The sequence below is a fragment of the Siphateles boraxobius genome, unplaced genomic scaffold (assembly GCF_051911475.1).
Source record: "Siphateles boraxobius isolate OS27281-9 unplaced genomic scaffold, OSU_SipBor_1 30, whole genome shotgun sequence".
Taxonomy (NCBI): domain Eukaryota; kingdom Metazoa; phylum Chordata; class Actinopteri; order Cypriniformes; family Leuciscidae; genus Siphateles; species Siphateles boraxobius.
This window is the reverse complement of record NW_027508920.1, coordinates 10,259,452-10,273,095: the sequence shown is the minus strand read 5'-3', so window position 1 is coordinate 10,273,095 and position 13,644 is coordinate 10,259,452. Positions and strand designations below refer to the sequence as shown.

The 13,644-nt window shown below is 45.6% G+C and overlaps 1 protein-coding gene across 1 annotated transcript in view; it reads left to right on the top strand.

Moving 5' to 3' along the window:
- The window catches only part of kiaa1549lb (KIAA1549-like b), a 338,844-nt gene that overhangs the window by 148,049 nt on the left and 177,151 nt on the right, over positions 1–13,644 (top strand). Inside the window, exon 5 of the mRNA XM_077248220.1 lies at positions 5,150–5,369. Coding sequence (XP_077104335.1) covers positions 5,150–5,369 — 220 coding nt within the window. The remainder of the gene's footprint in view (positions 1–5,149; positions 5,370–13,644) is intronic.

The following is a 13,644-nucleotide window of genomic DNA, read 5'->3' as shown; positions in this document are numbered from 1 at the left end:
CATACATTCTTGCAGGTTGTGCTCTAAATGTGGCATCCTATAATTTTAGCCACAAGGTCTGATCAGGTCAACACAACTGTGTCAAACACTACTGAGAAGTGTCAATGATCATAAGGTTTAGTTTAACACCGTAGTTATAATCATTTTTTCTTTTTACAAATTCTAATAGACTAAGTATTTTAGAATAATAGGCCTGCCATTGTAATTTTTCAAATACATTTTGTCATTTGTGTCTCTAATTTTTCCTATTCTTTTTAGTTTTTTGCTCATGAGCTGCTTTAAGAAAAAAATTGGAGATCTCTGCATAATCTTGGATCCATGGCCAACAACATTTCCATCTCATTATCCCAGTTTTGACAGCATTTTTTGCGATTTCATAGTTTTGGACTTTTGGAGTAATTTTTTCTCCAATCTATATCTCTAAAAACTTACCAAAACAAAATGGAGTGACCAGTATCATTGTTTTGCAAACAATAATAATTATTTGACATTTTGTTTCTATCTTTTTCTTTGCTACAGAATAATTTTTCTCATGCTTTTAGCCCTATAATCGTTTCATATAATAGCCCTCACTATACCAAATCCAGCCTCAGATTGAACTATTTGGTGAGTTGAGCACCCACTTGTCTCTTTCAGTGTATTTTCTTTCTTTTTTATATGGCTTGACTTGAACCTACTGAAAAAGCAGAGAGGGTTAGTTTAGCAGAGAATATAAAGAATTGCTTATGAGACCAGTGAATAATCAGAATGAATAAAGTTAATCTAATAATTAACTAAATTTGAAGCAGTCTCTATAGAGCAATCATTGAAGTTGCCACACCTGTGTTGCCAGTAGGGAAGGATGCCGGTCGGTTTTACTGTTTTTAGATTATCAGTCTGTTAAAGCTTCTTGGCTGTCGCTCTGCATGTGTCGTCAGCCTGTCACTCAAAGGCCTGTTGTCGTAGACTGGAAATCAGTCTTTCTCCATGCTGAGTTTTCCAGAGAGTGGTCATCTTCAGAAGGGGAGCTGAAAGCCCCTCACCCACTCTTCTTCTTCTCTCTGCAGTCATCTTTGACCTTTCACCTCTTCCATTCGACACTGAAGCCATCTGAAACTTGAACACTCAGAGAGCTGCATAGATCAAATTAATCTTTATAAATATTTGTTCCTGAGCTATTAGCTTTTTTTTCTAAATTCCAGCTTATACCAGCTGGTAAATAGCTTATACCATGTGACCTCTCAGAATAGAACTGACATTCAGGAAATAAATAAATAATTTTCCCTATCAATAAATCAGACATCAATCTTTTTCCTATATGTGCATGCTGTGCTCAAAATAACTCACATGGTGGATACAATTTTGCTCAGCCATTTCCAACAATTCACATTACTACAATCCTAAGATTGCTGTAAATTATTTATGACTGTTGAAACTTTGTCACTCAATCTTGTTCACTTTTAGCACACTGCACAAGTTATTTTTTCCTTAGCACAAACTTAATTATCTACAATGGAATCATTTTTCTCACTTTGTCTTCAGGGATAATGAGATACACATTTTAGACGTCTTCAGATATAAGATATAATATATTAAGCACATGCATTTTTATTTATCTTTATCTATTTATATATATTATTATACAGGTCCTTCTCAAAAAATTAGCATATTGTGATAAAGTTAATTATTTTCCATAATGTAATGATAAAAATTTAACTTTCATATATTTTAGATTCATTGCACACCAACTGAAATATTTCAGGTCTTTTATTGTTTTAATACTGATGATTTTGGCATACAGCTCATGAAAACCCAAAATTCCTGTCTCAAAGAATTAGCATATTTCATCCGACCAATAAAAAAGAGTGTTTTTAATACAAAAAAAAAAAGTCAACCTTCAAATAATTATGTTCAGTTATGCACACAATAGTCAATACTTGGTCGGGAATCCTTTTGCAGAAATGACTGCTTCAATGCGGCTTGGCATAGAGGCAATCAGCCTGTGGCACTGCTGAGGTGTTATGGAGGCCCAAGATGCTTCGATAGCGGCCTTAAGCTCATCCAGAGTGTTGGGTCTTGTGTCTCTCAACTTTCTCTTCACAATATCCCACAGATTCTCTATGGGGTTCAGGTCAGGAGAGTTGGCAGGGCAATTGAGCACAGTAATACCATGGTCAGTAAACCATTTACCAGTGGTTTTGGCACTGTGAGCAGGTGCCAGGTCGTGCTGAAAAATGAAATCTTCATCTCCATAAAGCTTTTCAGCAGATGGAAGCATGAAGTGCTCCAAAATCTCCTGATAGCTAGCTGCATTGACCCTGCCCTTGATAAAACACAGTGCACTAACACCAGCAGCTGACATGGCACCCCAGACCATCACTGACTGTGGGTACTTGACACTGGTCTTCAGGCATTTTGGCATTTCCTTCTCCCCAGTCTTCCTCCAGACTCTGGCACCTTGATTTCCGAATGACATGCAAAACTGAGCAACAGTCCAGTGCTGCTTCTCTGTAGCCCAGGTCAGGCGCTTCTGCCGCTGTTTCTAGTTCAAACGTTGCTTGACCTGGGGTATGCGGCACCTGTAGCCCATTTCCTGCACACGCCTGTGCACGGTGGCTCTGGATGTTTCTACTCCATACTCAGTCCACTGCTTCTGCAGGTCCCCCAAGGTCTGGAATCGGTCCTTCTCCCCAATCTTCCTCAGGGTCCGGTCACCTCTTCTCGTTGTGCAGCATTTTTTGCCACACTTTTTCCTTCCCACAGACTTCCCACTGAGGTGCCTTGATACAGCACTCTGGGAACAGCCTATTTGTTCAGAAATTTCTTTCTGTCTTACCCTCTTGCTTGAGGGTGTCAATGTGGCCTTCTGGACAGCAGTCAGGTCGGCAGTCTTACCCATGATTGCGGTTTTGAGTAATGAAACAGGCTGGGAGTTTTTAAAAGCCTCAGGAATCTTTTGCAGGTGTTTATAATTAATTAGTTGATTCAGATGATTAGGTTAATAGCTTGTTTAGAGACCCTTTTCATGATATGCTAATTTTTTGAGACAGGAATTTTGGGTTTTCATGAGCTGTATGCCAAAATCATCAGTATTAAAACAATAAAAGACCTGAAATATTTCAGTTGGTGTGCAATGAATCTAATATATATGAAAGTTTAATTTTTATCATTACATTATGGAAAATAATTAACTTTATCACAATATGCTAATTTTTTTAGAAGGACCTGTATTTATTAATTAAATATTTATTTTATTATTTTAACTCATTTCATACTACAATAATCTGCAAGATTAATATCTTGAAACAATTGTTTTCTTTTACTATTTCCTTTTATATTACACATCATTTATACAGTACTTGTCCCTCAAGCTCATTCACACATTCCTTGTCCCCTATTTTTAACCACAGGCACAGTCAAGCAGACACACAGGATCCCAGAGACACACACACAAGCTATACTCTACTTACAGTGTTACTCACTGTCTTTATAACAATACATCACTGATACACTTCCCCAACACAGTGAAAAATAACTATATAAAACTTAGCCTACCCGAGCAGACTTTTGTCAAACCTATGTTTGACAAAACGGTAACCGCAGGCTATTAGCTTCCCCGAGCAGTCTCTTGTCAAATCTTTAACAAGACGGTAACCGGAAGCTAAACTTGATCTGTACGCATGCTATACTTGTATTTCCAGGCCCACTTACAAGTAAACACAGATCAACACTGATATCTTATCAGTACTTATAATCCTCTGTGTACATGCTATCTTATTATCCGTCGAGGCCCTCTTAATAGGAAACACAGAAACCTGATACCCTATATCAGTATACTTAAATCTATAAAAAACTGATAACCTCTACCAGTAAATTCAAACATCCATCCAGGCCCTCTTGATTTAGCAAACACAGATCCTTACATACGTACGACAAAACCTTTAGCGGCATATCAGCAATACCAACATTCATACAACCTACATCAGATTATATAAATACTGGCAAACACTAATGGGAGCTCCGCCGCACTATAACACAGTACTTGACATCATCAACAACAATGCATGCATTTATTTCTAGAATCAAAGATCCTTTTTTTTTTTTTTTTTTAATTTTTAGTTCTTTAAATTTGGAGAAGCTTTTTAAAGGGTCTTACCGCAATGAGCAAATGTCTGGGCGAACAACACAAACTTTTAAGCAAAACTGCTTACCTTGTGGCCACTTTTAGTTTGTGTTGTTCGTCCAGCGAAGCTCGCCGCAGTTCACCATCAGCTCCTGAACCAGCCCCACGTTGGGCGCCAAATGTTGTGGTTTTCAATCTTTCTGAAAAATAACTTCGCAGAGATCTTTGATGCCAGAAATAATTAGACTTTATTTTCGAACGCCGTCCCGTTCCATAGAACGGCGCTCTAACTGTCTGGCCCTCCGGCCCACTGGCCCTCTGGCCTTCCAGCGCGCTCCCGAGTATATTTTAGTTCAGAGTTATATACATACATCGTCTTCCATAGAAGGTCACACACCCTATAGATAGTTTTGGGTAAATAGCTTATACCATGTGACCTCTCAGAATAGAACTGACATTCAGGATCTTTTTACACACAGAAGGTCTGCAGCTTTCAAAGTCACCTAGACAGAGAAATAATTGTGTATTCTTATAAGGCTAAATTACTTGTTTTGTAAATAATAAAATCTTCAACATTGTCAGCATATTTCAAGTATACTTAAGTGCAATTTACTTCTGAGAAGTACATAAAGTAAGTAGAGTGAAAGTATACATTCTTATTTTTAGTTTAAAAGAAGTATACTTACAGCACACTTAAATAAACTTCTTTTTCACAAGTGAAAACAGATATATGTTGGGCATGATTAAAGTTAAACACACAACAGACACACAAACACTTCATATTTAGTAAAACATACTGAAAATGGCCTATTAACCTGTTATTAGAATATTCTAAGTTTTATATTCTAAATGCTGAATGCAGTTTAAACTATGCAGTTTATATTTTAAAATCTTTGTTTAAGTTTTGTTCTATGTAAATTAAATAACATTTGGATGTAAATGGTTGCTACAACAGAGTGTCCTGCGGATCACCTTTATGAGATTGTCCAAACTACTGAATGCACCTTTAATATCAGTGTTTCTTGTAAATTTCTCCACCTTCCCCAGATTGAGAGCATCTCCAGTGTGCCTAACGTGACGGTCGGTTACTATGTGACCCATGGCGAGATGGTGTACACTGCCTCAGTGGTGGTGGAGGCTCTTAGCATCTATGGTATTGAGAGATTGATGGCAGACATTCGGCAGTTTGTGCCGCTGGTGCAGGCGATTCCCATCCCAGCAGTCCCCTGGAGACCCAGCCCTGCCATCTCATTGATGCTGAAGACAGGTTAGCCTCAAAGCTCAATCTCTGTCACCACACTAATGGTCAACACTGCCACACATATTTTTTCCATATCCATTTAGTAATACAGCCATTGTCATTTGTGAGAACTTATACTATTTGTCCAACTCATGTTGGATGTCATTTAAATTAAGCTTAATTGAATCATGATGCAACAGAAATGAAGACGGCAGTTCAATCAAATATAACGAGAAAAAAAGGCACAGGAGAAACAAAAGGCAGCATAACAGCTTGCAGTTAAACAAGAACCAGACCGAAAACTGAGCAAACCAAGGGTAAATAAATACGCAGGATAACAATGAACAAAACAAGATACAGGTGAACAACATAATCAGTAACCAATACAGGTGAACAACATAATCAGTAACCATAGAAACAAACAGGGACCTAATCAGAAACAAAAGGAAACGGGAACTAAACATCTGAACTATGAACACAGAAACAAAGGGAAGAAAATAACCTCAATATAAGAGTCTCCAACAGAATTAGAATATGACAAATTTGTTCTCAAGTGTCTTGTAAGCGAAACCTCATGTCATGCTGGCATATTTAAATTGAGAGCTGCAGAAGCAGTGAAGATTTTTTAGTGAATAACTTTTGGTCTGTTCTTCAAAGCTATCATATGGCTTGGAATATGACAGACTGGCATGGACCCCTTTTATCGTGGCACCACAGACTTTGTATTTCTTTTAACAAGAGAGGTGTCAGTAAATAAATGGGAGAACAAACAAACAAGTAATGCATTACTTTACTAGTTACTTCAAAAAAGTAATCTAATTATGTATCTCACGTTACTAGTAATGCGTTACCCAAAACACTGCATGTGATATTGCTTAATTACATCTTTAACCCTCTGGGGTCTAAGCTGTTTTTGGTGTCCTTGAGATTGCTTATAAACATATTAATGGCAAAGTTGTCATCACACTCTATTTTGCACAAACAAGGCTAACATAATATGTGAGCAACATGTATGTACATGTTTGTATTTTTGAGAGAATATTATTTATGCATGGTTATTGTAAAAAACTAAAACTTAAAGTTTGTGAAATAAGGCCACAAGACACATACTAAATATGTGTCCACAAGACTTTTGACTAATGGATGTTGTCGCCTAGATTTTTTGCTTCAAAATTATTTGAAAATCATCATGCCTAATCATTCACATAAAACAATACATTGATTTAAATTTTGTAAGACACTTTTTGTTTGGAAAGGCAATATGCATGGGGGATTCACACCTGAAAAGACAATGACCTGCATAATGAGCCGCATAATGAGCTGCATAATGAGCCTTTCACATAGGTGTGTCACTGGGTATCAAAGAATGCGAGGACACAATAAATTATATATATATATATATATTTCTTTTGTCCTTGCATTCTTTCTTGTGGTATCCAGTGGAAAAAGACACACACACACACACACACACATATATATATATATATATATATATATATATATATATATATATATATATATATATATATATATATATATACAGGTCCTTCTCAAAAAATTAGCATATTGTGATAAAGTTCATTATTTTCCATAATGTAATGATAGAAATTAAACTTTCATATATTTTAGATTCATTGCACACCAACTGAAATATTTCAGGTCTTTTATTGTTTTAATACTGATGATTTTGGCATACAGCTCATGAAAACGTCCTGGTTGCGTATGCAACCCACCGTTCCCTGAAGGAGGGAACGGAGGACGTAGTCGACGCGACTGAAATGGGATCACGCTAGGGAGCCTATCATCTTCGAGTACTATTGAACGAGCCAATGTAATTGGCGTGCGTGATTCGCATCACACACTCCGCCCCCGCGGCGCGGGTATAAATACGGAAGTGGATGCACGCACTAGTTGCTTTTCGCTGAGGAGCCGAGAGTAACCCGGGGTCAGCGGTGGTCCAGCGGTAGTGGCAAGGGGACTACGTCCTCCGTTCCCTCCTTCAGGGAACGGTGGGTTGCATACGCAACCAGGACGTTCCCTTTCAGTCGATAACGTCGGACGTAGTCGACGCGACTGAAATGGGATCAACCATTGAACACGCCACTAACGCTGCCACCTTCCAGTGCCTAAACCAAAGCCTCCTGATGCCCCCGCAAACTTAAGGCGGGGAAGGACAGGGCTTAGGCCAGGGAAGTCACTGCTGTTCCTACAGGACCACTGGGAAAGCGTTCCCCGTACGTTGGAAGGAAGGGACGCTGCGGAAGCCACATCCAACCCGAGGGAGGAAATGTGGAGAATACACATATGAACTGGGCGGAAACCGGGCAGTCTAACATATGGAATGTCACTGGGGTGGCTCCAGCCTAAGACGGGGGGAGACACACCGGACAGTGACGGCAGAGAGACTCTGCCGAGGGAAGACACGGGCTCACCGCAGGGAGCCGTATCGTGGAAGAATACACATATGGGGTCACCGAAGGGACCGCAACATATGGACCCAGCCTAACACAGGTTCCACACTGCTTACGAGTGGTAGGCCTAACACCAGACGTTCCGCACGTCCGACGTCGGAGGGGTGTGGAGGAACTCAACAGGGTTCAATTTTAAGGGAACTCAACTGGAGTAGAAAGGCGCACGTATCCAGTCCATAGGAGGGGAATGGCGCAGCAAGCCGACACTTGAACCGGGCTCACGGTGAAACTGGCTTCAAGAGAAGGGAGCCCACGGGAAGCAGCGGTTCAACTAGGTGTCGTCCAGCCCCCAACTCTAGAATCTGTTTAGCAAAGTATATCGTCAACGCCCAGGCGGAGCACTTTACACTCATCATAGAGGAGCTCAACACCTAAGTGGACATGTTGCATCTCGGATCTTTGCCGAAATGAAGGCAAGCACTAAGTGCAACTTTGCATGGAAACAGCCTTCCCTCTCTGCTGAATTCCACAGATATTTGAAGAGCTGGTCTGAGGTCTATGACTTGCATTCTGTACACGTCCAAGCGAATCGGACAGAGAAGCCAGGGCTGGATCTGCCTCCTCCAGGGCAGCGCTTGCAGGCTCACCACCTGCTCCTATTACGGGAGAGGTAGGAACCTTGGGCACAATCCGAGCCGGGATCTCAGCTTGTGAGAGTTAGCCGGCCCAGACTCCAGGCACAATACGTTGACCGAAAGCGAGCAAGTCCCTACCCTCTAGTAGAGACCACGCGAGCAGGAGAACTGATATAACAGAATTTTTAACTCACTACCTGCAGTGGCTCAGGGGCGGTCTCTGCAGTGCAGTCGCACCAGGGACAAGGCCCAAGAGGATAAAGAGGGACACAAGGATTTACAAGACCTTGCTCCTCAGGAACCTGACGATCAGAACGTGCTTCTGCATACTTCTGCAACACGATGAGCGTCGTTTAAACACCGAGGCAACATCATTTTGAGGGTGATTTAGGAAAACAGCCTACTGCAACCCATTTTGCAGGAAAGAGAGCACTGAAGTGATCGAAAGCTTTCAGGATCTCCTCAGGGGAGAAGACGCACTCAACGACTAGGTTCCACTTCTAAAGGCGTAAGCACGCTACCCAATTCTAGGGGGTGCTCGCAGAAGTGATGGTAACTAACACATGTTCTTGTGATAGCCACCTGAATCTCCGCGTTCGGATGTAAGACCGCCCGGAATCTCCGGGGGAAGAACGCGTGTGCCATCGTGCCCCGTCCCCGAATCCAGGGGAAGTCAGGAAGGCTGTTGAAGGGAACCAGGTCTAGTTGGGCCAATGAGGGGCAACTATGAAGACCTGTTCCTCTCCTGACATGGCACGTAGGTGCAAGTGACGGGCGCAAAAGACAGGAGCATTGCTCAACACAACATGTGAAGATCACTGGGCTTCAGGAGCATTTTCTGCTCAGCACTTGGGTGTGACAAGTTCACTGAGCTTCAGGAGCATTCCTGCTCAACACCTGAGTGTGATAAACTCACCGAGCTTCAGGAGCATTTCTGCTCAACACTTGAGTACGAAGAACCTCACTGAGCGACAGGAGCATTTCTGCTCAGCACTTGAGTGTGACAAGTTCACTGAGCTTCAGGAGCATTACTGCTCAACACCTGAGTGTGATAAACTCACTGAGCTTCAGGAGCATTTCTGCTCAACACTTGAGTGCGAGGAACTTCACTGAGCACCAGGAGCATTTCTGCTCAGCACTGCGTGTGATGAATTCACTGAGCTACCTGTGATGGACTCACTGAGCTACAGGAGCATTGCTGCTCAACACCAGAGTGCGATGAACTTCACTGAGTTTCAGGAGCAAATCTGCTCAACATGAAGAGTGATGATTTCACTGACTTGCAGGCGACCATGAGTCGCAGTCACTTTTAGAAGGCTCACTGGGGTTAAACGCATTTCTGCGGGCCCCTGGGGCCGCTGAGTCCCAGTGTTTGTCCAAGGGTAGTCCGCTCGGTTTACCCAAACACTGGCGGAAAAATAAAACCGGGGGGGCAACTGAGCGGCCCCGGAATGGTCATGACCCAGCCGGACCCAGGGGATGGAGTCTCCACTTGCCCTGGCTATAACTGTCGTGAGGCTCGATGGCGGCACGATTGAGTAAGCGGGAGGAGTGGAATAAGGCGCCCTCAGAAGCGTCTGACTCCAAGGAGGAGGTGACGGGTGAGTTTGTGACATGCAAGGGAAGCTTGCGCAACGGTCGCAATGTCTAACAATTCGAGGCACGAATGCCCGTGTAGTCGGGGGTCGCCCAGGCCCCCGTTAAAACACGCCCTTTGTACATGGCCGCTCTGTTGAAGAGGGTTTGGCAGCAGACCGGGATGAACTATAGTCACACAGGGTGAGCTGCTCTGCCACGGTCACCTCGGGACTCGATCGTGAAGCTAGCGCTGAAGCGGTCACATATGGAGGGAGCCAAAGGCTGCGACTACCATATACCCCAGGAGCCTCTGAAAGTTCTTTCAGTGGGACTCTTTCTCACTTCAACACCAGCTGAACACATTCTCATTGGAGAGACATGTTGGACCGAGTACCTCTCCAAAACTAGAAAAGAGATACTCAGCCCGTGGGCGAGATTACTCTCTTCCAGTTGACCTGAAGACCCAACGGGCTCTGGAGCACTCGAGGGGAAGGACACTGTACTGATACTCCACCCTTAGACGCAACACACAGGATGGCCTGCGGTGCGGGAGGTAGAGATCTGAAGCACATGTCTTTCAGGTCAAAGCTGCAGACCAATCTTGGGCCAAGATGGTCACGACCCACCACCTAGTAGCACGAAGAACGAGTTTACAACTGGCCTTCGTACCGGCTGGAGGAGCGGCTATATCAAATCCTTCGCCAGCAGGATAAGATAAGCACGCACAAGTCAGGAGCACTGCTCAACACTCGGTGTGATGAATATCACTGAATTTTCAGGAGCACGTCTGCTCAACACCTAATGTGATGACTATCACTGACTTGAGCGGGGTAGCCGAGCCTGAGGTGGGGCAGCAAAGTAGAGAGAGTGGTGTTAGTGTGCTGTGCAACACTTACCTGTCTCCACAAGCGGCAGGGGGCGCGTGAGAAGGCGGATGACCGGGTCCTCGAACGCACCAAGCTGCCTGCTGGCGACCAAGGGGGAGCTGAGGGGTGTAAGGCTATACAGGGTCACACCCGCCAGACTGGCCCTCTTGGGACCCAGGAACAGATGAAATTGCTCTCTCCTTGAAGTGTGGGTACCGCTTGCTCCGGTTTTTTTTTTTTTTTTTTTTTTTAGGGAGCCAGCGGCGGAACAGACACACACACAAACAAAGGCTCCACCCGGCCCTCACCCGGGGGGAGGGAGTGATCGTGCCACTCCAAGAGCATCTCATCCATTCCAGGGCGGCCCGCTCCGGAATGCTTTCGCTGTCGCTTGCCACCTGGCTTGGCAGCGCCTGGAGCGGGCTGGGCGTCTCTACTGCGGCCGGCTCCCTGCTGAGGCCTGGGTGGAGGCTGCTGCGGAGGGCCAGCAGGAGCGGCGGCCGGAGAACGCCCACGGCGACGAGCAGGCGGAGGAGCTGCCACCGGCGGCGGGTGGAGGCAGCAGCTGGCCACCGGGGCAGGATGTGCCGGATGACCTCCGTCTGCGCTTGAGCGGCAGAGAACTGTTTGATGCAGTTCTCCACCGCGTCGCCGACCAGCCCAACCTGGGAAATTGGGGAGACCAGGAACCGGACCTTGTCCGCATCCGCCATACCAACCAGGCTGAGCCAACGAAGGCGCTACTGGACCACCAAGGTGGACATCGCCAGACCGATCACGCACGCTACGACACCCGTACCCCGGAGGGTGAGGTCGGATGCAGTGCGGTGCTCACCTATGAGCGCACGGTCTGGATTACCCTCGTGCATGCCATGGGTGCCCTAGCCTGCAGCAACACCATGGCACGCAAGAGGAAGGGGCTTGCCCACAGGCTTTGTAAGCTCTGCCCGTCGGAACGGACGAAACTCACAGGCCTTAGGGGGGAGACGAGGATCCCCCCAAAAGGCAGCGGCCGCCGGACACAGGTGCACCTGTGTCGACAGACCGCTCCAATGGAGGGACACCTCGCAACCCTTCACCGTTCCTCCATCAAGGGTAATGAGGGGGAAAAGCTATTCAGGCAGTTTCTGGCAGAGAAAGATGCTGTTCACCACCTGATAAGCTCTCCATGCATTTCGGGAAAGAAAGGCACTGGGGCGGCGAGCTGAGAACCAGCGCGGCCCGCCCCAAGATACCAAACTCCAGATTCCAACCGAGACTGAACGGGACACGGTGGAGGTTCCACTCGAGCCCGGCAGCCTCGGCGGCCCGTTTCAGCATAGCTGATAATTCTGGATCCGGCTCGGGCAACATTGAACTCCCGGAGGGAGACAATGCAGCCGAGTCATCATCTCCAGAAGTCAGCTACCCCTCTGATGCTGCAATCGGCGTCCTGTCCCCCAGGGGAGCCCCGAGTGAAACCGCTGGCCCACCCATTACAGATGGACCAGCAGAAAACACAGGAGGCTCCAGTGGTTGCAGTGGAAGGGAGGAGTGAGGAGCCCACAGGGAATGGTTACCGGGCGGGACATCCAACACTATCCTCCGGTCACCCATCCCACACAGCACCCGAGGGTGGGGCATGGTAATGGGGACTCGCTCTCCGCGAACGAAGGCGAGTCTCGCCCTCAACACTGCGACAGTCATGTTCCCACAGTGAAAACATGAGCTGTCCACAAAAGCTGTCTCAGCGTGCTGTAAGCCAAACACGTGACACAACAGTTGTGACCATCAGAGAGAGACAGGGAACGACCGCACCCAGAAACGCACGGGCGGAATGACATCTTGAAAAAGACGCAAACGCACCCGTGTTGCTCTTTCAGAAAATAGGACCGTCACCAGTGCCGGAGCACACAGGGAAATGACCGCGGCAACACTGAACAGAGAACTGAAACAGTGAAGCACTCACTTTTCCGCCCTCTAACCAGCCATCAACACACACAAACATTTAGAAATTTGTTGCTGTTAAAACAGCAGTTGAGAGCTCAAAGCTCGCGATCACCGCTGCACTCGCGCTGTAGAACACCAGCACTGGGAGAGTCTTCCTGAAGAACACCGACACACTCGCTCGTTGTAGACAACAGCACTCTCAGAGACATCAAACGATCGGCTCCGAAGCGAAAGGCAACTAGTGCGTGCATCCACTTCCGTATTTATACCCGCGCCGCGGGGGCGGAGTGTGTGATGCGAATCACGCACGCCAATTACATTGGCTCGTTCAATAGTACTCGAAGATGATAGGCTCCCTAGCGTGATCCCATTTCAGTCGCGTCGACTACGTCCGACGTTATCGACTGAAAGGGAACCCAAAATTCCTATCTCAAAAAATTAGCATGTATTCTTTGTGCCATGAACAAGAACCCCCGTCACTTACCCACTGGAAAGCTCATGCCTTTACCTGTTCTGCAACGACCCTGGTCACACATTGGGGTTGACTTTGTAACTGACCTTCCGCCCTCAGAGGAGAATACCTGTATCCTGGTAGCCATTGATCGCTTTTCTAAAGCTTGCAAATTGATTCCCCTGAAAATCTTACCCACAGCATTCATAACCGCAGAGTTGTTAATGGAGCATGTCTTCCGGAATTTCGGCATCCCGGAGGACATTTTATCAGACAGGGGACCACAATTTATCTCCAAGGTGTGGCGAGCCTTCTTTGCACTAATGAATGTAACCGTAAGTCTAACTTCAGGGTATCACCCACAGGCGAATGGTCAGGCGGAACGTAAGATCCAGGATGTCAGCCGTTTCCTCCGTAACTTCTGCCATGCTA